This window comes from Trachypithecus francoisi, unplaced genomic scaffold, assembly GCF_009764315.1.
Source record: "Trachypithecus francoisi isolate TF-2019V2 unplaced genomic scaffold, Tfra_2.0 Lachesis_group1, whole genome shotgun sequence".
In the NCBI taxonomy this organism is placed as follows: Eukaryota; Metazoa; Chordata; class Mammalia; order Primates; family Cercopithecidae; genus Trachypithecus; species Trachypithecus francoisi.
In genome coordinates this window covers 5,903,825-5,929,744 of record NW_022681454.1, presented here as the reverse complement: position 1 = coordinate 5,929,744, position 25,920 = coordinate 5,903,825, and the positions used below count along the sequence as shown (strand labels likewise).

The following is a 25,920-nucleotide window of genomic DNA, read 5'->3' as shown; positions in this document are numbered from 1 at the left end:
TGGTCGCTAGCTTTGTATGGGCTGGGCTCTGGCCAGGTCAGCATGGATGGTGCTACTGCCTTGGAAGTACTGTCCTTTGCCTTGTGAATAAAGGGGAACCTGCTTTCTTGGATTCCATGGCTCTTTTGTTTGTTTCACATATTTGAGCCTCTGCGTAGATCCATCCTGAGATTACAATAAAGGGCAAGACTTCTGTGGCTCTTGTCTTCGTTGGAATTTACCATGGGTCAAAGAAAAGACAGATTTAAACGAGTAACTCTACACATAATTACAGTTGTGACGAATATTGTGAAGAATTGCCATGATAAGCAGTTCTTATCGCTGAAGTCACCTGTTTCAAGTGACTGCCAGCTGCCAGATGCAAGCGTCTGTTCTCAGCCCTCGTCTTCCTTGGCCCTCTGCAGCATTACCTCAGCTCCTTGAGTGACTTTCTTGCCTTGGCTTCCAGGCAGCCCATTTGCCCACCTTTTTGGTTTCCTTTGCTAGGTCCCTCATCTTGCCCATCCTCTAAATGTTAGAGTGCCTGGAAGGCCCTTCCCTGTCCACCGTCACCCTCTAGGGCAAGCTTGTCCAACCTGCCTTATTTTGTTGTCGCTCTGCTTTGTTGAGGCTTTTAGCAGCCTGAAGCCATGTTTTTGGTTTCTGTCTCTAGAAGCGGAAAAGAGGGATGAGGAAGGGGCTTTACTGGCCCAACCAGAAACAGAAACTAAGAACCCATGACTGTATTCTCTCCCTTGGACACCCCTGGGGCATCTCAACTGGATTAGAAGCTTCAGAGGTCAGGCTGTCACCCTGTTTCCAGTTGGGATGTACCTCCTGCCAAAAATTAGCCAGGTATGGTGGCATATGCCTGTAGTCCCAGCTACTCACGAGGCTGAGATGGGAAGATCACTTGAGCCCGGAAGGCAGATGTTGCAGTGAGCTGCCCAAAATTGACCATTTAAAAAGTAAAAGTGATGCTTTGTAATTTGAGAAGGTGTCAGAGGCTCAGGGCTGAAAACGTGGGGATGCTTTAGAACAGACTCGGTAACTCTTTCTGACATAACACCGTGTAAATAGGCTGTAGGAATTGACGTCATTGTTAGAAATGAGGTTGAGCAGAAAGTTAACGTTCTGGTTGGACTCTGAGGGTGCTGCTGATTGTGGGAACGATAGCTGCAGGAAGGATAGGCTTGTAGGTTTCAGTGTCCTGGATGAAACACTGTCATGTGAGCACCGATGAGGACATGGCTTGTTGTCTTTGTATAACCTGGAATGTCTTGGATGGCCTTCTGGAATTTCCTGTCAGCTCTTAGATTTTAAAGCAAGAATCCCAGAAGAGGGCAGATCCAGGATGGTGTTATTTTCTTTCCTGACCTCTGAGAAGTCTGGGGTACTCCGAAAGTCTCACAACATTGTACACTGCAGCAAGGATAGGTCTTGATGGTCAGTGGAAGTAATTGGCTGCAGGCCTACAGGCAAATTCTAAAATAACAAGAAAACCCTTCATGTTCATTATCCCTTATGCCTTTGCAAAATGGGTTTAAACAAGCTTACAGAAGTGAACAGGTCCCGGTGCCAGGCTGGACAGAATAAACACATTCCACCCTGTGTCACCCAATGAATGCAGATCTAAAACCTGAACAGAAAGCATAGAGCAGCTATTTGAGATTCTGGAAAGTAAACAGTGGCAGGTGAGTTGGGGAAGACCACCAGAATTTGAAGTAGCACTGAATTAGTACTGAGTTTACCGATTTTGTTTCCCCTTCCAATATTCCTCAGCCTGAACTCAGGCAGCCCCAAACCCAGGCATAGGTCTTAATGTGGATAGAGAGCACCAGGAGAAGCTCTGTACTTCTGGCGTAGCAAATGGGTCTCTAACACTTAGAATTCTGAAACCCTATTTTTAAGTTTTATTTTATTTGTTTTTATTTTGAGACAGAGTCTCACTCTGTCACCCAGGCTAGAGTGCAATGGCACAATCTTGGCTCACTGCAACCTCTGCCTCCTGGGTTCAAGTGATTCTGCTGCCTCAGCCTCCCGAGTAGCTGGGACTATAGGTGCGTGCAACCAGTCCCAGCTTATTTTTGTATTTTTAGTAGAGCTGGGGTTTCACCATGTTGGTCAGGCTGGTCTCGAACTCCTGACCTCAGGTGATCCACCTGCCTTGGCCTCCCAGAGTGCTGGGATTACAGGCATGAGCCACTGCTCCCGGCCCTAGTTTTATTTTTTTCTCTATTCTTTTGCATCCCAGCCCTCAGACATTCTTATGACAGCAGCAGCTGGTGGGAGCCTGAAACTCCCAGGAAAGGGAAGCTGATTAGAAGAGTTTTGTTTCCAAGGGATAGAGTGGAACCCCCTGATGCTTTATTCTCTCTCTCCCCCCATTACCTGGCCCAGATGTGGATGTAGTTGTGGGAAGCGTGTGGCTAGAGAACCAGAAAAAGGGAGACCCAGGAAACTAGAAAGTACTGGGGGGAATGCAGAGAGGAGGAGCTCAGGAAGGAGGTGACCCTTTAAGGTGGTTGATGAACTCCCAGACTCATGTTGTGGGTACATAGGTCTGACTCTTAAGTAGCTTACGTAGACTTTGAGAAGTGATCTTTGGGATAGAACACTATGCAGTTCCCTAACTGGCCACTGGATGGTGCACATGCAGGATGGATCCAAAAAGCGCTTCAAAGGTTTTGCAAACAGCTGACTTTGGAACCACAACTCACAGAAGGCTGGCTGGAACTTGTCTGCGGAATGCAACTGGGTAAATTGCTTACTAAGATGAAAATGTCAACATTCTCCCAAGGATTGAGAGAAAATCCAGAGTTTCTTAACACAATATTCAAAATGTCTAGAATGCAGTTCAGAATTAATTGGCTTAAGAAGAACTAGAATCATCTTAAAAAAATTTCCTCTGAATCAGAATAGGTTCAAGTAGGATCATCTTTTTTTTTTCTTGTCTTTTTTTTTTTTGAGACGGAATCTCGCTCTGTCACTCAGGCTAGAGTGCAGTGGTGTGATCTCAGCTCACTGCAACCTCTGCCTCCCAGGTTCAAGCGATTCTCCTGCCTCAGCTTCCCAAGTAGCTAAGATTACAGGTGCCCATCACCATGCCTGGCTAATTTTTTTGTATTTTTAGTAGAGACAGGGTTTCACCATGTTGGCCAGGCTGGTTTGGAACTCCTAACCTCAAGAGATCTGCCTGTCTTGGCCTCCCAAAGTGCTAGGATTACAGGCATGAGCCACCGCACCCGGCCTGTTTTTTGTTTTTGAGATAGGGTCTTGCTTTGACACCCGGGCTGGAGTGCAGTGGCACATCTCAGCTCACTGCAACATCTGCCTTCCGGGCTCAAGTGATCTTCCCATCTCAGCCTCTTGAGTAGCTGGTACTACAGGCATGTGCCACCATACCTGGCTAATTTTTTATGTTTTTTGTAGAGACCAGGTTTTGCCATGTTGCCCAGGCTGGTCTTGAACTCCTGGATTCAAGTGATTTCCCAAAGTGCTGGGATTACAGGTGTGAGCCACTGTGCCTGGCCAGGATCTTCTTTTGATAATCAAGACACCACTGCCGAGATAACACAGATGTTGGAATTATTCAATAGACTGTAAAGCAATCATTATAAAAATGCTCCAACAAGTAAGGGTGAACACTTTTGAGATGGGAAAACAAAGTATCAGTAAAAGAAAAGAAGCTATAAAAAGAATTAAGTCGAAATTTTGTAACTGAAAAATACACTAACTGAAATAAACTAACCAGACAGGCTCAATAGCAGAATGGAGATGATAGAGGAGTGAGTGAGTGAATTTTAAGATCAATGGAAATTATCCAATCCAGGCTGGGCACAGTGGCTCACGCCTGTAATCTCAGAACTATGTGAGGCTGAGGCAGGTAGGTCACCTGAGCTCAGGAGTTTGAGACCAGTCTGACCAACATGGTGAAACCCCATTTCTACTAAAAATACAAAAGTTAGCCAGGTGTGGTGGCAGGTGACTGTAATCCCAGCTACTTGGGAGGCTGAGACAGGAGAATTGCTTGATCCCAGGAGCCGGAGGTTACAGTAAGCCGAGATCACACCACTGCACTCCATCCTGGGTGACAGAGCATTCTGTCTCAAAACAAAATAAAAAATAGAAATTATCCAATCTGAATAGTACAGAGAAAAAATGAGTTAAAAAAATGAACAGAGCCTTAGGAACATGTGGGGAAGTACTAAAAAGTGTAACACGGCCACTGGAGTGTCAGAAGGAGAGGAGAAACAGTACGATGCAGAAAATCATTGGAGTAAATGATGGCTGAATATCTCTCACATTTAGCAAAAGATAGAAACCTATAAATTCAGGAAATTCAGTGGCCACCAGACAAAATAAACCCTAAAAAGTAAGAAGTCCGTGCCCAGACACATCATAACCAAATTGCTGAAAATAAAGACAAAAAATCTTATAAGCAGCCAGAGAAGAACAATGTCATACTTATTGGGAAATAACAATTTTGACTGAATTTCTCATCAGAAACCGTGGCGGCCAGAAAAAGTAAAACAGTACTGTTAGAGCACTGAAAAGAACTGTCAACCCAAATTCTGTATCCAGCAAAAATACCCTTCAGGAATGAAAGTGAAATAAAGATATTCTCAGGTGATGAAAAACTAGGAATTTGTTGCCAGCAGACTGGCTATAAAAAAAATTGCTAAAAGAAGTTGTTCAGATAGAAGGGTCATTATACGAGGAGGAGACTTGGAACATCAAGAAGGAAGGGGAACAGAAACAGTATCTGGATAAATACAGTAGACTGTTTTCTTTCTATTTTAACTAAAAGCAAGTAGATGTTGCCTTTAAATATACAGTAACAATAACAATCTTACATGTGCTATAACATGATTGGAGTAGAAAGAGCAATAAACAATTTGCCGTATAATTATAATGCAAAGTTGATGAGTTAAAACACCATAAATATAAAGACATTCACAAAACCACAGTTGAATATACATAACTCTCATTTCCTGGGAAACACAATTTTAAATAAATAGTTGAGTTCCCCAGTGGACTATAAATCCTGGGGAGGAAATTAGGGCACATAGTAAGTTATGAAAAGAATCTAGAAAATGAAATGATGTGTGCATGGGGTTCTTATTCCTATTGAGATTGATTTGGGGAACGTTTTCAAATCAATAGAGAGTATTTTCTTAATGCATTATTTAAAAATACGTTTGAAAGCAAAAATGATAACATCTGGGGTTGACAGTGTGTGTAGATGTAATATGTAAGACAAGTGGCACACAAAAGGGAACAGGGTGTGGTGATGGAGTTTCTGCATTCCACCTGAAGTGGTCAAATAGTGATTCTAAGTAGACTGTGAACAATTAATATGTATATTGTAATCCCTAGACCAACCACTAAACTATACAAACATGGCAAAAAAACACAATAGAGAAATCAAACTGGAGTTCTAAAAAAAGTTCAGAAAACTTGAATCAAGACAGGAAAGAAGACATAGAGGAAGAAAAAAAGAGAAAACAAACGAGATGGTAGACCTAAATTCAAACATATCAACAATTACATTAAATGTAAATGGTCTGAACACACCAGTTGTGTGTCTCAATACTCAGTTCTGACAGATTGTCAGAATGGGGTAAAAAAAAATGGGCTGGGTGTGGTGGCTTGCACCTGTAATCCCAGCACTTTGGGAGGCTGAGGCAGACAATTACTTGAAGCCAGGAGTTCCAGACCAGCCTGGTCACCATAGTGAGACCCTGTCTCTATTGAAAACATTTAGCTGGGCATGGTGATGCACACTTGTAGTCCTGGCTGGTCAAGAGACTGAGGCAGGAGGATCACTGGAGCCCAGGAGCTTGAGGTTCCGGTGAACTGATTATACCGCTGCATGCTAGCCTGAGTGACAGAGTGAGACCCTATCTCAAAAAAACACAGAACCATAGACCCAACTATGTATATGTTGTCTGCAAGAAACTCACTTCAAATATAAAATATGTAGGTTAAAATGAAAAGATAGAAAAAGATATACCAGGAAAACACAAATCAAAATTAAGATAGGTCTATTAATATCAAAATTAAGATACATCTATTAATATTATAAAAAGTAGACCAGAACATTATCAGAGATAAAGTGGGACACCACCTAATGAAGACATAATGATTCTAAATGTATTTGCACTTCATAACAGAGCTGCAAAATACATGAAGCAAAATCGATCAGATCGGAAACAAATGGGCACGTCCACATTTATGATGGGAGTGTCAACAGTCCTCACGAAACAGTCATTGATAGAACTGTAGACAGAATCAGCCAGGACATAGAAATGAACACCATCAACCAGCCTGATCTAATTCGCAATTTATACAACACAGCACCCTCCAGCAAGAGCAGAATACACAGTTTTTTCAAATGTACATGGAACATTCACCAAGACAGACCATATTCTGGGATATAAAAGAAGCTTAAAGCTTTCAAAAGGATTAAAATTATACAAACTGTGTTCTGACCAGAGTGATATTAGACTAGAAAGCAGTGACAGAAAAATAATTGTCTCCCCAAACTTGCACATTAAACAAGTAGCATACTTCTAAATGAATCATGGGCCCATGAGGAAGTCATAAGGAAAATCAGAAAATATTTTGAAGCAAACGAAAACACAACATACCAAAATTTGTAGGTTGCAGGGGGAAATGTATAGCATGAAAATGCTCACATAGAAAAGAAAAAAGGTCTCAGATCAGTAATCAAAGTTTCTACTTTAAGAAAGTATAAACAGAGCAAGTAAACCCAAAGCAAGCAAAAGGAAGCAAATAATAAATGTGAGAAGAGATATCCATACAATTAAAAACAGAAAAATGATAGTCAAACCGAAGGCTGGTGCTTTGAAATGATCAACAAAATTGATTAAACTCTAGCAAAACTGACACAAAGAGAATATAATTAGCAAAAGGAATGAAAAAAAGGGATACCATTACAGACTCCAGAAAAATAAGACAATAGAATGTTATAAATAACTTGTCTTTTTTTTTTTTTTTTTTTTTTTTTTTTTTAAAGACAGAGTCTTGCTCTGTTGCTCAGACTGGAGTGCAGCCGTGCGTCCTGGGTTCAGGTGATTCTCGTGCCTCAGCCACTGGAGTAGCTGGGATTCCAGGCATGTGCCACCACGCCCAGCTAATTTTTGTATTTTTAGTAGAGACAGGGTTTTGCCATGTTGGCCAGGCTGGTCTAGAATTCCTGGCCTCAAGTGATCCACCCACCTCAGCTTCCCAAAGTGCTGGAATTACAGGTGTGAGGTACTGCACCAGCCACATAAATTTGATAATTTAGATGAAACGGTCCATTTTCTTGAAAATTGCACCAAAATTCATCCAAAATGAAATAGATAACCTGAATCATTCTGGAATTTATTAAAGAAGGACCAGATGGTTTCACTGATGAATCTTACTGAACATTTAAAGAAAACACCAATTTGAGAAGAAGAGGGAGTACTTCCTGACTCATTTTAAAGGCCAGTACTACCCTGATATCAAAACCAGATGAATACAGTACCAAAAAAACTACAGGCAAATATCCCTTATGAAGACACACCAAAAAATTCTCAACACATTATTAACGAATTGAATCCCATAATGCATTAAAAAGTTATAACCGGCCGGGCGCGGTGGCTCAAGCCTGTAATCCCAGCACTTTGGGAGGCCGAGACGGGCGGATCACGAGGTCAGGAGATCGAGACCATCCTGGCTAACACGGTGAAACCCCATCTCTACTAAAAAAAATACAAAAAACTAGCCGGGCGAGGTGGCGGGCGCCTGTAGTCCCAGCTACTCGGGAGGCTGAGGCAGGAGAATGGCGTAAACCGGGAGGCGGAGCTTGCAGTGAGCCGAGATCGCGCCACCGCACTCCAGCCTGGGCGACAGAGCGAGACTCTGTCTCAACAACAACAACAACAACAGCAACAAAGTTATAACCATGACAAAGTGACATTTAGCCCAGGAACTCAGAGCTGGGTCAGCGTTTGAAAATCAATCAGTGTAAGCTACCATACTACCAATTTAAAGAAAACCACACGGGCTGGGCGCGGTGGCTCATGCCTGTAATCCCAGCACTTTGGGAGGCTGAGACGGGCGGATCACGAGGTCAGGAGATCGAGACCATCCTGGTTAACACGGTGAAACCCAGTCTCTACTAAAAATACAAAAAATTAGCTGGGCGTGGTGGCGGGCGCCTGTAGTCCCAGCTACTCGGGAGGCTGAGGCAGGAGAATGGTGTGAACCCGGGAGGCGGAGCTTGCAGTGAGCCGAGATTGCGCCACCGCACTCCAGCCTGGGCGTCTGAGCAAGATTCTGTCTCAAAAAAAAAAAGAAAAAGAAAACCACAAGATCCTATCAGTTGGTGCAGAAAAAGCATTTGATAGAATTCAGTGTCCATTCCTCATAAAAACTCTCAGCAAAGAAGAAATGGAAGAGAACTTCCCCCACTTGAGAAAGAGCATCTACAGGAAACAGCTACAGCTAACATGCTTAATGGAGAAAGACTGAAGGCCTTCCCTTAACACTGAAAACAAGACAAGGATGTCCATTCTTACTATTCCTGTTCAACATTGTATTGGAAGTTCTAGCTGGTACTTGCTCGTGGGAATGCACAATGGTACAGCCATTCTGGAAAACCAGTTGGGAGGTTTCTTAGAGGTGAAACATATACTTACAATTAGCCCAGCAATCCCACTCTTAGGTATTTGCCATTGAGAAATGAAAACTTGCGTTTGCACAAAAATCTGTACATGTTTATAGCAGCTCTTTTCATAATCTTCAAGAAATGGAAACAACCCAAATGCCTTTCAATGAATGGATGAATGGTGGTACGTCCCATACAATGAAATGTGACTCAGTAATAAACACACCTAACACCTTGGGTGAACTTTGGGCATTATCTGAAGGGAGAAAGTCAGTCTCGAAAGCTTGCGTGCTGTGATTTCATTTGTATCACATATTTGAAAAGACAAAGTTGTAGTGATGGAGAACAGATTCACAGTGCCAGGGGTGGGGTAGGGTGTGACTGCCGAGGGCTGACACAAAGGAGGTTTTGGGAGTGATAGAACTGTTTTATTTCTTGATTGTCATAATAGTGGCTAAAGGCAACATTTTAGAAGTCATAGGACTACATACACCAAAAAGCTAACTGTATGTTTATTCAAAAAGTAAACTAACATGAGTTAATGAATCATTTAGGGTTCTTTTGACCCAGCATTTTCATTTCTGGTAATTTCTCCTACAGATGAATTTGCATATGGGTGAAATGACAGTTGTATAAGGGTATTGACTGCAGCACAAGTGATTGGAAGCTATCTAAATGTTTGGCAGGGAATTGGTGAAATCCTACATGAAATACTGCACCGGCCTCACAAAGAAGATGGGTCACCATTTGTATAGTGTGCTCTATGTGGATAAAGATACATGCACATCCTTGTAAATGCAGAGACCGTATTTGGAAGGATACTTAAAAAATAGCTAATAGTGGAATTTCTTTGGCGAGGAGACAAACTGGGTATGTGGGAGATAGGAGGGAGACTTGATTCCCACTGGATACACTTTTGTACCTTTTGTATTTCGTTCTATGTATGTCTACTGAAAATAATTTTTTTTTTTTTTTTTTGAGATGGAGTCTTGTTCTGTTGCCCAGACTGGAGTGCAGTGGCACGATCTCGGCTCACTGCAACCTCCGCCTCCTGGGTTCAAGCGATTTCTGGCTAATTTTTGTATTTTTAGTGGAGACGGGGTTTCATCATGTTGGCCAGGCTGGTCTTGAACTCCTGACCTCAAGTGATCCGCCCACCTCAGCTTCCCAGAGTGCTGGGATTACAGGCATGAGCCACCACGCCCGGCCTTTAAAATAATTTAAGTGTGTAGAATGACAGAAAAATTGTTGAGGAAATGATGAAACCAGAGGTCAGTGGATGCCCCAAGACACAACTCACAGAATCTCATGTAACTCCTAGAGGAGTGCTACAGATTTTACACTGAGCTTTCCAGTGGCCAGAGCAGAGAGGGAAACATACAGCTGGTGACCCAGAGTTGAAAGCTGAACCTACTCTGGAAGTTTGGGCTTGTCAAGGTGGTAGATATCATGTTTGTATGGTACTGGGATCTTCTGGTGGAGAACAGGTCTATCAGGAGATTATCCCATAAAATGTCTAATCCTCATTCATCCCTATTAATGTTGGGGTTTAGAGAAATAGCAGGTTCTTCCACATGATGCTAAAAGCGAGAAAGAAGGAAGCGATCTTGTTTCTGCAGGGGAACTGGCAGCATGGTTGTTTAATTTGCACTTTACTTTTTAGTCTTCTGTTATCCTGGTAACAGTTTATTTATTCTGAGAAGTATACATTCTTTATCCCCAGGGCCTTTTAACAATCAAGACTGAAATTCCTATGTCATGCTTAGTGCTTCCTAAGGTTTGCTTATTTTTCCTAATGTGGAAGTGGTAAGTTTCCCTGTTAGTTGGAGAGGGTAGTGTTCAGAGCACCCTTTCTTTGGTGCAAACACTCGTTTCAGATCTTGTGTTTAGTGGTACGGGTGCGTCTCCCCAGAAAGAATAGGAATTCGGGAACAGGAAACACATTTGTTCTTTCACAGCTCTTCACTGGAGCCTTTCACAGTACTGGGGTGAGAGGGGTCTCGGGCCTATGAACGTGGGGTTGAGGCGGGCGGATCACGAGGGCAGGAGATCGAGACCATCCTGGCTAACACGGTGAAACCTCGTCTCTACTTAAAAATACAAAAAAAAAAAAAAATTAGCCGGGCGTGGTGGCGGGCGCCTGTAATCACAGCTACTCAGGAGGCTGAGGCAGGAGAATGGTGTGAACCTGGAAGTGGAACTTGCAGTGAGCTGAGATCAGGCCACTGCACTCCAGCCTGGGGAACAGAGCAAGACTCCGTCTCAAAAAAAAAAAAAAAAAAGAGGTCGGAGTGTGCACCTTGGTTCTGTCATTTACACTCAGTCGTGTGGACTTAAGCCCGCGGCTTTGCCTCTCTGAGCCTCAGTATCCTCTGCAGAGGCAGTGCTCACATTGCCTGTGCTCGTGAGGGTGAAGTACGATGGACTGTGGGATCATGGAGCAGTGGCTGGCATCCTGGCATCCCGCAGGAGCTCTGGAAGCATGGGGTTGTGGAGCAGTGGCTGGCATCCCGTGGGAGCTCCAGAAGCGTGAGGTCATGGAGTAGCGGCTGGCATCCCACGGGAGCTCCGGAAACGTGGGGTCGTGGAGCAGTGGCTGGCATCGTGCATCCCATGGGAGCTCTGGCACGATCAGGACCCCTCATTGTGGTCTCCTGCCATGGCTAGACCTTCAGTCTTGTGTGCATAGAAAAAAGCCAGCCACAGACCCAAAAACAACCTTGCTGCAGTAATAATTCAGTGTGGTTGGAAATTGCAGTTGGTGAAATCGATTTTTGATGCCATCTGAATTAGCTTAGAAATTTTTTTTGAAAACTTTAAATACAATTTATGAAAAAACACTTGTCAAATATTCAAATGATAGATGCAAGATGGGAAAATCCTTTTCCCTGAGACTTCACAGCCCCTGTCACAGGAGTCTCTGATGGTTTCATGTCCACCCTCCCAGGCCTTTCTTTGAGACAAATTATGTATGTGTAAATTTCATCCACACAAATACATTTACATGATGTAATTGCAGACTGAGTTCTTTGAGCACCTTCTCTCTGATATGTACGGGGTGCTTAGGAAGCTTGTTAAACACATAACTTGAAGCTGTAGCAGCCTGTGATTGTAAGGAGGGGACTGTCTGTGTTGTAAGTCTGGTTTCTGGCTGACCTTGGACTCAGCAGTGGTGTCTGCAGGCAGGCGGGTGGCCCGTTGTGTACTATTGTGAACACTGAAGAGATGGTGCAGCTTCACGGATGCCGCTTCCCGGAAAGACCAAGAGAGATACCCCTGGGAGCTTTCGAATGTTTTTGCCCTCGCCTGGGCAATTTAATGTGTTAATGTGCCCCACTTAGATGGAGCAGCTGTTGACATTTTGCCATATTACTTTATTGTGCCTCTGTTTTTAAAAAATTGAACCATTTGCAGTATTAGGATATCTTACTGCTAAATACTTCAGTACACAGCTCTTAAGAGTCAAGACATTCTCCTACATAGCCATGACTGTTACCACACCCAGGAGAATGATGGGGAATTCCACAGTAGCATCTGATACCCCAGAGCATGTTCCCATCTCCTCAGTTGTATGAAGCTGGTTTTGAACCAGGACTCAGTCAGGTTTGTGTATTGCCTTAGTTATATGTCCCTTTATTCTCTTCATATAAAACACTCCTTTTTCTCATGACTTTTACCTTTTTAAAAATTAAAATGATCACAGGTCAAAGATTTAGGTAACGCCTTGAGGAGACCAGTAAGATGGTAAAACTTATGCCAAGAGCATTGGAGGAATTAGGGGTGTGTGTGTGTTTATACACACATATATGCATAAAACCCAAAAAGAACTAGAGTAAGATGGCTAGGTTAGATTTCAACGAACAAACAAACTGCTGACAATAAAACATAATCTTTGGGGTTATCTTTTCTTTTGGACATTATCTACAAGTTAATATGTAACTTCACAGTATCTGGGCTTGAATGGAGTAATAAATAGCACAGGGTCAGTGTCCTAGAGAATTAAATAATCTTTAGGCTGCCATGCTAAAAAGGGCCCAGGAATTAATTGAAAGGATAACCCTTACTCCTGCTTTTGCCTTATTTTCAAATTCTGGTAATTGTCTTAAGGCATTCCCTAATCTTTCCAGCCAGAATCAGCCTCTTTACCTTTTATCGTCCTATTCCTTTTTAAAAATGGCTCGAGGCATAAATAATATACCATGAGATCCACTCATTGTAAGTGTTCCACGATTTTAATAAATGTATACAGTTATGCAACTATCATTGCAATCTAGTTTTAAAATATGTTCAGCATCCAAAGTTTTATTTTTCATCACCCAAAAAAGTTCCTTCGTGCCTCTTTGCAGTTGATCCCACTCTCACCCCCAGGCAAACATGAATTTGCTTTCTCTCTAGAGATTTACCTTCTTAAGAAGTGTCACATAAATGGAATCATGGGATTTTCTTGTCTGGCATCTTTCATCTGGCCCAGCGTTTTTGAGGTTCATCCACGTAGGCCCATGTCTCAGCAGTTTCTTTCTTTTCATGGCCGTTTCCCTGCTGCTCATGCCCCCGCGGTTGGTGGACATTCCGGTTGGTGTGAACAATGCTGTTGGGAATGTTTGCACGCAAATCTCTCTGGTCGTATTTCTCTTGGGTGGGTTCCTGAGGAGTATGGTAGGTGGATGTTGAATTATAGAAGCTGCACCATTTTACACTCCTACGAAGGATTTAGGAGAATTCCAGCTTCTCTACGTCTTTGCTATCACTTACCATTGCCCTTTTGATTTTATCCTGGCGGATATCACAGGCTTCCTCTGATGGAGACGTGTCTGCCGGCGATTTGGTAGTTCTGAATCCCAGGAGATCTGCTGGGGGAGCCTTGGGGTGAGGCCCTGTCACGGGAGAGCCTCGTGTTGCCGCAGACCGGGCTTGTTCAGCCCTGGGTCGTGGGGCCCGCGGCTGATCAGAAGTAACTTTAACCGACGTAGTCCCTACGGTGTACGGTCAAAGTTTAAAGACTGTTTTTAAAAACCGGAGGTTTCACCGACAGCGTACCGCGCCATCTGAAGGGCGCTGTCCCGCCAGCTTCCGTCCCCCTCCGGCAGCCCCGGGGCGCCTGGTCGGCTTCTCTAAGTGTTTTGTGTGCTCCCTGACGTTTTAAACTCACCTGTTACTACTTTGTGAAAAACCGTAGGAGCCACGGTAGCCTGTAAAAACTGCTCAAGTCACCCCGCCACCCAGAGCTCACCAGTGCGAATATTTTTATGTAATTTCTTTTGGCAACACGTTTCTCAGCTCTCGGGTGATCTTTAAGGCGGAAGCTCGCTCTCCACCTGTCGGCGCGCGTGTTTCCCGGTGCTCACGGCAAGTGGGGCCATACCCTGGCGACGCCCCAGCCCCGCCCCCGTGGGAGGTTCCAGCCAGGCCTGACGCGCCGAGCCGGCAGCACGGATTGCCTCGCTGCGTCTGCGCGCGATTGAGCAGCCTACCGCCCCGCCCCGCCCCGCCAGTCTGAGGAGCCGCCGCGTCCGCCGGCCCGCCAGCGGTCCGGGAGGGAGGGAGGGAGGCCGGCCCTCCGCTCGCTGGGCATGGAGCCTCCGGCCGCGCGCCTCTAAGGCCCCGGCGTTCATGGTGAGTCGGGGTGCGGGCCGGTGCCTCTGCCTGCGCCCAGGCCTGCCCGGTCCCGGGGGCCTGTCCTGTCCGGGGCCTGCCAGCCCTGCGGCCCCGCGCAGGTGGAGTGTGCGAGTGTGCATGTGTGCGGTTGTGCGGGTGTGCGAGCATCACGTGCGTCTGTCCTCAGCAGCCCGAAGCTTGCTGTGCACGCTGCTGATGCGCTCTCCTCCCTGGCACTCTTTGTGTTTGTGCTTCCACATATTTCCTTCTTGGGTTCACGTTTACTGGGACGACGAGAGACAGCGCGAGTGAGCACGTCCTTTGAGTCCTCCTTACCCTGTTCTCAGAGCCGGGCCAGGCCCTGCAGCTCCCTTAGAGGCCAAAAGGGCCTCGTCTGCCATCCGATGAGCCTTTGTGTGCAGATGAGACTGCGCTCCGAGCTCTGGAGCCCAGTGAGGTGGTCAGGTTGCAACAGCAACCAGGCGTGTTAAAACCTAGTTCCTTTGAATATGTTTCATTCACCAGTCCGCATATTAACTTTTGTGTTCTCGATGCTCTGGGAGGAGTATGACTATTAGAAAAGGACTCCTGAGAGTGCTTCCCAGAATGCCAACGCTCCCAGTAACTTAGAGGACGCCTTCCAGGAGGGGACTGCAGCTGGTTACAGAATCCAGGCCAGAGGAACCACTCAGGTGTTCTCAGCGGTTTTACTTACCGTGAGGTCAGGCTTCAGGGGTTACCCGGGGCTACCTTTTGGAAGGTGGGACCTTTGTAAGACCTGTGCAGGCCATTATTCCCCCTGAAAATGGCAAAATGGAGCCCCTCCCAGATTCTAAATTGGGCTCCCCCCTCCCAGACAGTTGCTTTTACAAATGGCCAAGTGTGAGACCAGTCGTGTTGTGGACACTTTCAGTCTCGTGCCCTTTTCCACAAGCAGCCCTCTTAGAGTGGAATGTTTTGAAGAGTAATTTCATAGTATATAGTGACACTCATACTCCTGTCATTTCTGGGCACCTGCTTTGGTTCTGCACCTTATGCTCGTTCTCATTTAATCATCAGTTGTAACAGATGAGGAAACAGGCTTGGGGATGGAGGAGGAGCTCAAGGTCACGCTGCTGGTGATGCTGGCTCAGACCAGGCCTGCTGCTGTCCCCAGTGCTTCCCCAGGTCCTCAGCCTCTGCAGATGTGGCAGCCGCGCTGTCACAGCATTAGTTCAAGTCTTTTGATAGGTACCACTCGGATGGCCAGCCTGCCTTGGCAGCTTTATTCCAGGTTCGCTGCCAAATCCTCAGGTTATTTTCACGGGTTAATCTTGATACTGCAGACAGTGGAGTAGGAGATTTAAGCACAGGATTTGACTGATGACCCTTTCTTCTTCTAGCTAAAATAGATTTCCAGGGAGCCAGAGGCCACCTTCCTGGAAGTCAGGGAGCTTCTACTAGCAGGTTATTGACATCATTGGCTATATTTTGTAATGTTCCTCCAGTTCATAAGTAGCATTGATGACCCTTCTTGTCTTTCTACCAGGAATACTTTCTTTTTTCTTCTTCTTCTTTTTTTTTTTTTTTTTTGAGACAGGGTCTTGCCCTGTTGCCCTGGTGCGGTCATGGCTTACTGCAACCTTGAACTCCTGGGTTCAAGTGATCCTTGTCTCAGCCTCTTGAGTAGTTGGGACCACAGGCACAGCACCTCTGTGCCAGGCTCAGGAATACTTTGTCATTGTTTGAGAATCATGATCCTTTCTTTTCCCTCTTAAGACAAATGTGCTTTGAAGCAGGCTTTCCTGTTCCTCTTTTTAAACTAACGTTAAACCTAATTCAGGAGTCTCGTGCCCTTCTTGTCTTTAGCACTGGGCAGATCACACGTGGAATGTAGACCCTGCCCCAGGATGCATCTGAGGGGCTCCCCATACCTCACAGTCTCTCTTCTGGCTCTCCCCTCTCTCCTGGGGCTTGTCCCAACACCTCTGGGTAGCGTGTTTCTGGAGCAAAACAACTTTGACTCTGCACCATTCCCGGTTGAAATCCTGGTGCTAACATGAAGAAGCCTGCTTGTGGGCGTCTCCTGGCCACTGCTTCTGACATCAGAGTGCCTGTTCCTCTCGGCCTCTAGCCCACATCTCACTTGTCTGTCCACTCTCGTGGCCCCGTTGTGGAAGCTTCCCACGTCCCCCTGGCCTCAGGCGTCCTGCCCTTCCTCCCACAGTGTGTGGCTCGCCCCTCCTGGCATGCCTCACGGTCTCACCTGTGTGGGAGCCTTTGCCTGCATCGTCTTGCCCCTGTGGAGTGAGCCCTGCTGGGTTGGAGGTTGAGGGTCTCCTAAAGTGCCAGGCCCGCTTGGTCCCTTCACAGATTCGCTTCCTCTTTTCCACAGAGCCCCTTCCCTCTTGCCCTGCTTGCTGAGTCTCTTGCACATGGCCTCTGCATGAGACTGGGGCTCTGCCCAGGCACCCTGCCTCCGTGCTTTTTTTCTTCAACCTTAGCTGGGTCATCAGACCACACCCCACCAGCTGGCTGCTAGTGAGGTGCGCCTGCCATGTTGGTATGGCCTCGTCTTGCCCAGCGTGATTCCTTACGAGCTACCCAGAGCGGGGACTTGGAGCGACTGTGCTTCTAAACTGGCAGCCTGCAAACTTTTTTGAAATTGTCCCCAGTTAGACACTTTAAATTGAGACTCATTGTACTGACATAACTAGTTGTAACGCTGAAGCAAACTGTCTTTAGGTACTGTGTTTTATTGTTTTATTTTTTTAAAAAATGTTGTTATGACCAATCAAACTGATCTGCTGCTAGAACTTTGAAGAACCTTGTTCTCAATTACTTCTGGGGGCTGGGTGCGGTGGCTCACGCCTGTCATCCCAGCACTTTGGGAGGCTGAGGTGGGTGGATCACTTGAGGTCAGGAGTACAAGACCAGCCTGGCCAACATAGCGACACCGCGTCTCTACTAAAAATACAAAAATTAGCTGGCCCTGGTGGTGCATGCCGCGGGGTGGTGCTACTCGGGGGGCTGAGGGAGGACAATCACTTGAACCCGGGAGGCAGAGGTTGCAGGAAGCCAAGATGACGCCACTGCACTTCAGCCTGGGTGACAGAATGAGACTCCTCGAAAATAAATAAATAAATAAATTCCCTCTAGGGTTGTCCAGGGTGGCAGCTGTCATTTAATTGGGCAGTTTATTTTACCTGTTAGGCTGCAGGGCTTCTGACGAGCACAGCAAGATGGCCATTATTACTTGGTTTAAACCAAGAGACTTCAAAACTTGGTCCCACGCGGAGACGGAGCTTGGGAATGATAAGTTGGACCGAGGTGGACCACAGCAGTACTTGCCTGGCACCCAGAAAGGGCTTGGCACTTGAGGGAGTGAGTGGCCAGCCATTTTACATGTGTTCTCTCATTTGACCACCACAGTGGTCTGTACAGTTGCTACTGTTTTATAGCCGAGAACAGGCTGAGAGACAAGATGACTCACCCAAGCCAGTACTTAGAACTCTGGTTTTATTTCCAGAGCCTTAGCCCTTGCCAGCCCGACCCTAGGGCTGACAATCCACAACTGAGGGTTCCTTCTCCAGGTGCTGTTTCTTCCCCTCTGGGATCCTGGGAGTGAACAGTCCTCTTTCTTGTTTCTAAAGTTGGTTTGTCTGGTCTGGACAGTGAGCTTACTGTTGTCACTTCCAGGTTGCCCTGGGAGAACCGGGTCTAGCGCAGGACCTGTCACCATTTCCAACGCCGTTTCTCTTCTAAAAGGCTGCCTGATGTTTTGGAAAGGGCTTTGCCTGGGATTTCAAGTATGAGCAGGCCAGGCCCCCTCTATCACTTTGTTATTTTAATCACATCTTGGTCTGTGATTAAAACGTAAGCATCTGACCCTACATCTTTGCTAATCTGTGCACTTAGTTCAGTATTTGAGGTTTCGGTCATGGTTGTGAAAACTACTGAGATTGAATCTGAATGACGGATTATTTCTGATGCATGCCTGCGAGAGGCTTGTGTGAATTCTGTGATGAGGAATGTGGCTGCAGAACCCCAGCGCGTGGCCTGTGACCCAGCTTCCTCGCTTGCCCACCGGGTGAGTCACGGACACCTCTGGGTCCCCACATCCCTTTAGCGCACAGGGAGTGCTGGAGAAACGGCAGCCTTTGTTGGTCTGTGGCACTTGCTTTTTCTTCTCCTCAGACCTGAAACCACTGGAAAAGGCAGAAAACCGTGCCTGCCTCAGGTACTGCATCCCAGCTTTTTTTTCTTGAACCTTTCTTGGGCCATCTGACCACAGCCACAGCTTTCGCTGTTGAGGTACAGCATGTCCTTGTGCAGTACTTGTTGGCTTGGTCTGGGGTGGGGTAGCCCCTTTGGGGGGCTGGTGTGGAGGGAGATGGAGTTAGTCCAGCGTGGTCTGGGGGTGGGGTAGCCCCTTCGGGGGGCTGGTGTGGAGGGAGATGGAGTTAGCCCAGCGTGGTCTGAGGGTGGGGTAGCCCCTTCGGGGGGCTGGTGTGGAGGGAGATGGAGTTAGCCCAGCGTGGTCTGGGGTGGGGTAGCCCCTTCGGGGGCTGGTGTGGAGGAGATGGAGTTAAACCAGCGTGGTCTGGGGTGGGGTAGCCCCTTCGGGGGCTGGTGTGGAGGGAGATGGAGTTAGCCCAGCGTGGTCTGGGGTGGGGTAGCCCCTTCGGGGGGCTGGTGTGGAGGGAGATGGAGTTAGTCCAGCGTGGTCTGGGGGTAGGGTAGCCCCTTTAGGGGGCTGGTGTGGAGGGAGATGGAGTTAAACCAGCGTGGTCTGGGGGTGGGGTAGCCCCTTCGGGGGGCTGGTGTGGAGGGAGATGGAGTTAAACCAGCGTGCGCGTGTAAAGCACTCGGAAGTGCTGGGCTTGTTAGCATCAGCCGCTGCTGCTGTTTGTTGCTGTTGGTAATAGTAAGAAGCTCTGACTGAAGCGATCTGACGTTTCTGGTCATGACTCAAGGCTTTTACTTCTTTTTACTCCTACTTTTTGTATCTGTGCTGTTGGCCACTTGGCAGGGCTCCTGGATTGTTCTTTGGCACTAGAGCGTGGTTTTCTGCCTTTTCCGTGGTTTCAGGTCTGAGGGGAGAGAAAGCGAGTGGTGCAGAGTAACAAGGGCTGCCCTTCTCCAGCAGTCCCTGTGCACCAGAGGCTGTGACGTCGCCTCATTTCTTCCAGCTGCCCTCATGGGGTGGGGCAGGCGGGGCTTCCCATTTTGCAGATGTGGAAAGAAGTCTTAGGGATTTGAAGTGAATTTGCTTCCAGAGCTGTTTGGCTGCAGAGGCCACACCTAAGCCGTGTAGGACTCAGGCTTTCCCCTCTAAAACTGCACACTTGTGGGTTTGAGTGTATTCACAGATGATGTGGGGCCTGCTCAAGGCGGCAGACTGGGAGGAGTCCTGCAGGCCCAGCCTTGCTGGCTGTATGCTTCAGGCAAGTCACTTCACTTTGAACCTCAGTTACGCTGTCTGTAAAAGGGGTGACACTTACCAAGCCGATTGCTGTGAAGACAAAATGAGTCCACACGCACAGAGCACACAGAAGCTGACGGAAGTGGGCATCCATATCCTGCCACGGCTGATTTTGGGCCGAACATCTCTGGCCTTGGTATACAGTTCACCAGACCAGGCTCAGCCGATAAGTAGCACCTCATGGGGTATGTGTTACTAATTCTTGTTAAAATGCAGCATGCCTCAGAATCTTAACACACAGCTTTTGGCTGATTTCCTATGAAATTGGTGACTTTGACATTCAGGTGCTAGACTTGAAGCTTCATGAGGGCCAGCGCCGTGTTAGGTCATGGCTGTGTACCCCGTACAATGTAGATGCTCAGACGCTTGAATCCAGCAAGGAATGAGCCTGTGTTTTCAGTTTCTGGTAAGTGGAAGTAATTTTAGAATTGTAATGAAACCATGTTAAGCCACAGTAGACAGTGTTAAGACATGTGACCATGTACATTCAGGTGTACAGAAACTGCCCCTCCCAACTGCTGCTTGGTGCACATCCTTCTTATAGCCTGTGTATTTTGAGGAAATAATCTATTGCTTTCTACTTTTTAGAGGCCTTTCTGGCTAAGAGAATAATTGCTTGCCGCATAATTTCACCAGTAACACCCCTCTTGACAGCTAGTGTGCCTGAAATTCATTTAGCAGTTTCTTACCACCTCATGACAAACATGAAATCTTAGGTTAACGCTACCTTTCTTTGTCCTGTCTTCTCAATGAGATTATCTTCCCTTCAGGGGCAGTCCTGAGAGCCCTGTCTGTAATATCTTGTTAATTTTCTATAATCATCTTAAATGATTGTGGTTTTGATTTTGCACAGAGCGAAGTACCCACACGTTATTTCAGAAGCACCAGCTTGTTCGGCTCTCCTGAGTTCTGGCTGGGCGTTTGGAATGTGGGTCACCAGGTGTGACTGAGCTCTTGTGGTTGCAGTGCGTGGGTGAACCGGTGACCCAGTGGTGTGGAGGCTGCTCTTAGATTTCCAGGGCATGGCAAAACTATTTACATAACAATTGCAGTGGTGGCTTCCCAGTGGCCATGATAATAATCAGTTAAAATTTACAGTGTCCAGAAGACAGAAAACATGCCTCTTACCCAGGAGACAGGAGACCTGAGGTAGCGTTTGATGATGAGATCCTTTATTATTTCCCTACCAACGAGGGAAGCGCACAGTCATGTCATAAAGCAGTGGTCTCACTTTGGAACTCTAAGACCCCTTTAGGTTGGGCGCAGTGGCTCACGCCTGTAATCCCACCAATTTGGGAGGCTAAAGCAGGTGGATCACCTGAGGTCAGGAGTTCAAGAGTAGCCTGGCCAACATGGTGAAAACCCATCTGTACTAAAAATACAAAAAATTAGCCAGCCGTTGTGGTGGGCACCTCTGATCCCAGCTACTTGGGAGGCCGAAGCAGGAGAATCGCTTGAACCGAGGAGGTGGAGATTGCAGTGAGCTAAGATCACGCCACTGCACTCCAGCCTGGGCGACAGAGCGGCACTCCATCTCCAAAAAGACCCCTTTAGTCAGTGGCTTTTCCTTCTGAATAGCAGGAAAGATTTTCGGTGAATTGTCCTCGAAATTGGCTTAAAAGAGTTTCATGACAGAACAACTTTCTTGCGTTCTGAGGACTTCATTCTATCTGAATGGACCTGGAGTCATCCTGGTTTCTTTGTCCTAGGAATATGAAGACAAGGCTGGAAGACCTAGCAAGCCACCCTCTCCAAAGCAGAATGTGAGGAAGAATCTTGACTTTGAACCACTTTCCACCACCGCACTCATCCTCGAGGACAGACCAGCGTGAGTTTAAGAATCTCTGTAAAGTGTTTGCTTTAGGAAATAAGTACAACTTGCTAAGCACCTTTTTGTTAGAGAAGAACTAGGTTCAGAAAGGGAAGACAAATAAGCCAGAATTACTTCTTATTCCCTATATTAACATGTGTTCTGTAATGATAGTAAATGACCAGTTTGGAAAACTGTCCTGTAGCGTAGAAGTTTTGACCAGGATTTTCCATTTAGGTGATTTTTCTTTTTTACTTTAGCATTTAAAAATAAGTTGTCGGCTGGGCGCAGTGGCTTACGCCTGAAATCCTAGCACTTTGGGAGGCCGAGGCGGGTGGATCACTTGAGGTCTGGAGTTCGAGACCAGCCTGGCCAACATGGTGAAGCCCTGTCTCTACTAAAAATACAAAAAATAGCCAGGTGTGGTGGCGGGCGCCTGTAATCCCAGCTACTCCGGAGGCTGAGGCAGGAGAATCACTTGAACTGGGAGGCAGAGGTTGTGGTGAACCGAGATCCACTCCAGCCTAGGCAGCAAGAGCAAAACTCCATCTCAAAAAAAAAAAAAAGAAGCAGGGTGTCTTCTACTGTTAATTCTTATCCTTGAAAATTTGTGTTGGGGAGAGAAATGGAGGAGTGGAAAGTTAGAGGCCATCAGGAAAAGACTCTGCCCTTTGAAGACCAGTTGTTTTCATGCTCCGAAAGGTGAACTGGCAGACTGTCCTGCAGCAAGTGATGGTTGTTTAAATGTCCCAGTGAATGTGGATCCTGTTGTGTGAGGGACACAGGCAGCCAGACACTCCTGCCCTTCCTTTACCCTAGTGCCAGTACAGTCATAAGCACACTTCTGAAAGAGAGCACGAATTGCATTTTTTAAATGGGTTTTGAAGGTATACCAAGGTGCTTAGAACTAAGGTGCACATCTGTGTATATGTAAAAAGACAAATGAACCATGTAGCTAGTACAAAATCTGTTCACTTTAAAAATCTGGTCAGGAAATGTCGTCATACATACATGTAACAAATGCTGTTAGAGCGCCCTGCTTCAAGAATTAAGTGTTGACAGTTATTAGGGTATTGCAGTCAAATCAAAGTTTCTTTGGAGTGTGGGGTGAAAATATACCAAAAGATTGTTTATTACTGTTGCAGTTGTGGATGGTTGTTATTTTCTTCCTGCTAATCTTTATCATTCATTGTTTTTTCTTTTTTTCTTTTTCTTTTGAGACGGAGTCTCACTCTGTTGCCCAGGCTGGAGTGCAGTGGCGTGATCTTGGCTCACTGCAACCTCTGCCTTCTGGGTTCAAGCGATTCTCCTGCCTCAGCCTCCCGAGTAGCTAGGACCAAAGGCACGTGCCACCATGCCTGGCTAATTTTTGTATTTTTTAGTAGAGACAGGGTTTCACTGTGTTGGTCAGGATGGTCTTGATCTCCTGACCTCGTGATACGCACGCCTCGGCCTCCCAAAGTGCTGGGATCGCAGGCGTGAGCCACCGTGCCTAGCCCATTCATTTGTTTTGTAGTGAACTTGTTTTTGTAAGAAAGTATTATAAAAGCTTGTGAAAGAACTGTGTAATCTTTAAAAAATGAGTTTTTAGTGTTTGAGCTTTCTATGTTTTAGGAAATTATGTTTCAGGTTTTTTTCTCAAAGACTTTTATGTGGTATTTATAATGGTGAAAACTCGTTTCTTTCCTGTCAAGAAATCTCCCAGCAAAACCAGCTGAAGAAGCTCAGAAGCACAGACAGCAGTATGAAGAAATGGTGGTTCAGGCCAAAAAGCGAGGTAATGGGGTTCACACTTGCTGGGTTAGATCGGGCAGCACAGGATTTGTGTCTTTCTGGTTATTTTCTTTTTACTATTTAGAGTCATAGAACCTGAACTTCAGTCACTGAAATTTGTAGTCTTCCAAAAAAAAAAAAAAAAATACAAGTGGAAGGCCCCCACAAGTGAAAACGGGCCACAGGGACTCGGGAACGTTGAGGCAGGCAGAGAGGAGAAGTGGTGAGACCTCGGGATTTGCTGGGAGCCTCCCAAGGAGGCCTCTCTCATCCCAGAAGCCCCCAGAGGCTGTCCCGGGTGGGCTGTAAAGCCCCAGGCTTTGGAGCGGGGCGCCTGTGTCTCTCGTGGAAGGTTACTCTCCTGGTAGCTTTATTCAAGAGAAAAGCACTTTGAACTGACGTGAGAAAGGTGACTGTGTAAGATAGAAATACCAGACTACAGAAAGTTTCAGCCATCAATGATATGTACATTTCTTTCCCTCTCTGGGTTGTTTTTTAAATTTCCAAGAAGATGTTTTGATAAAATTCCTTGCAACACTTAAGCTCTTTTTCTGGGAGATTTTAAAAATATATGACATGGATGTGAGGGCAATTTGGCTGTCATATCTGTCACTCCATTGATCACCAGGGTTGATTTGGCTGATCTGCTAGCTAGCCCGGTGTCCCCTTCCCTACTGGCACTCCATGTGCGTCCCTCCTGAAGCTGTGTGTTTGGTCAAAGAGAATGACCATCCCCGATAGAGGACTGGTCTTCAGTCAGGGTATATGAGTAGCTACACTCTGCTGCTGGAGCCTCCAAACAGGCTCCATTCGTAGGAGAATGTACAGTCGTCAGGCTTCCAAGACTCCAGACACATCCAAACGAGGCACTGCATGTGGCAGTCTGCCTTTCTAAAAATAAAAATAAAAAAGACCAGGCACGGTGGCTCACGCCTGTAATCACGGCACTTTGGGAGGCCAGGGAGCGTGGATCACCTGAGGTCGGGAATTCGAGACCAGCCTGACCAACATGGAGAAACCCTGTCTCTACTAAAAATAAAAAATTAGCCAGGTGTGGTGCGGCATGCCTGTAGTCCCAACTACTCAGGCGGCTGAGGCGGGAGAATCTCTTGAACCCGGGAGGTGGAGGTTGCAGTGAACTGAGATCATGCCACTGCACTCCAGCCTGGGCGACAAAGCAAGACTCTGTCTCAAAAAATAAATAAATAAATAAACATATATAACAATGTGGTGTATATGTACAGTGGAATAATATTTGGCCTTAAAAAGGAAGGAAATTCTGGCACATGCGGCCACATGAAGGAATCTCGAAGATACCTAAGTGAAACCAGTCAGTCCAAACAGGACAAATGATGTGTGATCCACCTCTGTGAGGCCCCTAGAGCAGTCCATCTCACAGAGAGTCGGATGGTGGGTGCCAGGGGCTGGGGAGACAGGGAGTGGGGAGTTAGTGTTTGATGGGGACAGTTTCATTTGGGCCAGTGAGAAAGTTCTGGTGATGGACGGTGGTGTGGTTGTGCAGTAGGAATGTTCTTAATGCCACTGAGCTGTATAGTTAAAATGGTAAATTTGACCACACGCAAAAAGAGTATATATAAACTAAATGCATGGTATTTCTCAGAGTTGCTATTTGTAGATTAAGAGTAATGCTCAAGGCTGGGCATGGTGGCTCACACCTGTAATCCCAGTACTTTGTGAGGCCAAGGCAGGCGGTCAGGGGTTTGAGACCAGCCTGACCAACATGATAAAACCCCATCTCTACTAAAAATACAAAAATTCCCTGGGCATGGTGGTGGGTGCCTGTAATCTCAGCTACTCAGGAGGCTGAGGCAGGAGAATCACTTGAACCCGGGAGGCGGAGGTTTCAGTGAGCCAAGATTGTGTCACTGCACCGCACCCTGGGTGACAGAAGAAGATGTCAAAAATAAAAAATAAAAAAAACAAAACAAAACCAGTGGTGTTTGAGCTGTTAGAGTCAGCATGGAGCCTGCATCTGCAAGGAGATGGGGCTGGGAGCACAGGAGGGGCTTCTAGTAATGTTCGTTTGTTTTGATCAGGATGATAGTTTCCGGGATTTTTCTGTTTTGTAGTAACTGAATCATGTTCTTTTTTTTCTTTTTTTTTTTTTTTTGAGACAGAGTCTCGCTCTGTTGCCCAGGCTGAAGTGCAATGGTGCTATCTCGCCTCACTGCAACCTCTGTCACCTGGGTTCAAGCAGTTCTCTTACCTCAGCCTCCCAAGTAGCTGGGACTACAGGCCCCTGCCATCACACCCAGCTAATGTTTGCATTTTTAGTAGAGATGGGATTTCACCACTTTGGCCAGGCTGGTCTCGAACTCCTGACCTCAGGTGACCCGCCCTTCTTGGCTTCCCAAAGTGCTGGGATTACAGGCGGGAGCCACTGCGCCTGGTCGACTGAATCATATTCTTCTTTGTGTACTTTCCTGTGTAGGTGTTACACTTTGCAAGCTTACTAAAGGGTGGATAACGCCTGACCCTTCTGGAGTCCATCTGGTGCAAAGTGAGCACTGGAGCTGATGCTCGCTCTGCTTCAGGGCTGTTTTCCTGGTGTGTTTGCAGTGTGACAGGAAAATCACCTTGCCTGGAAATGGTCCATATCAGTTAGTAGATCGTTGT

At 46.4% G+C, this 25,920-nt stretch overlaps 1 protein-coding gene and 1 long non-coding RNA gene across 8 annotated transcripts in view; one reads left to right on the top strand and one right to left on the bottom strand.

The window, feature by feature from the left end:
- Positions 1 to 25,920, top strand: part of TBC1D14 (TBC1 domain family member 14) — a 129,828-nt gene that overhangs the window by 69,275 nt on the left and 34,633 nt on the right. For 6 of the 7 annotated variants that reach the window (XR_004437795.1, XM_033213671.1, XM_033213670.1 and 3 more), the window contains 2 exons: positions 21,410 to 21,528; positions 23,205 to 23,287. Coding sequence is in view for 6 of the 7 variants with exons in the window: in XM_033213671.1 (XP_033069562.1) it covers positions 21,410 to 21,528; positions 23,205 to 23,287 (202 nt within the window). In the remaining variant the exon portion in view is untranslated. Of the gene's footprint in view, positions 1 to 14,013; positions 14,255 to 21,409; positions 21,529 to 23,204; positions 23,288 to 25,920 lie in introns of those variants that run through there. The other variant, XM_033213675.1, reaches the window with a different exon arrangement.
- LOC117085101 lies at positions 12,858 to 13,991 on the bottom strand. The gene is made up of 3 exons (XR_004437796.1): positions 13,791 to 13,991; positions 13,394 to 13,614; positions 12,858 to 13,285 (listed from the first exon to the last, which is right to left on the bottom strand). It is a non-coding gene; the product is annotated as an uncharacterized LOC117085101 (long non-coding RNA).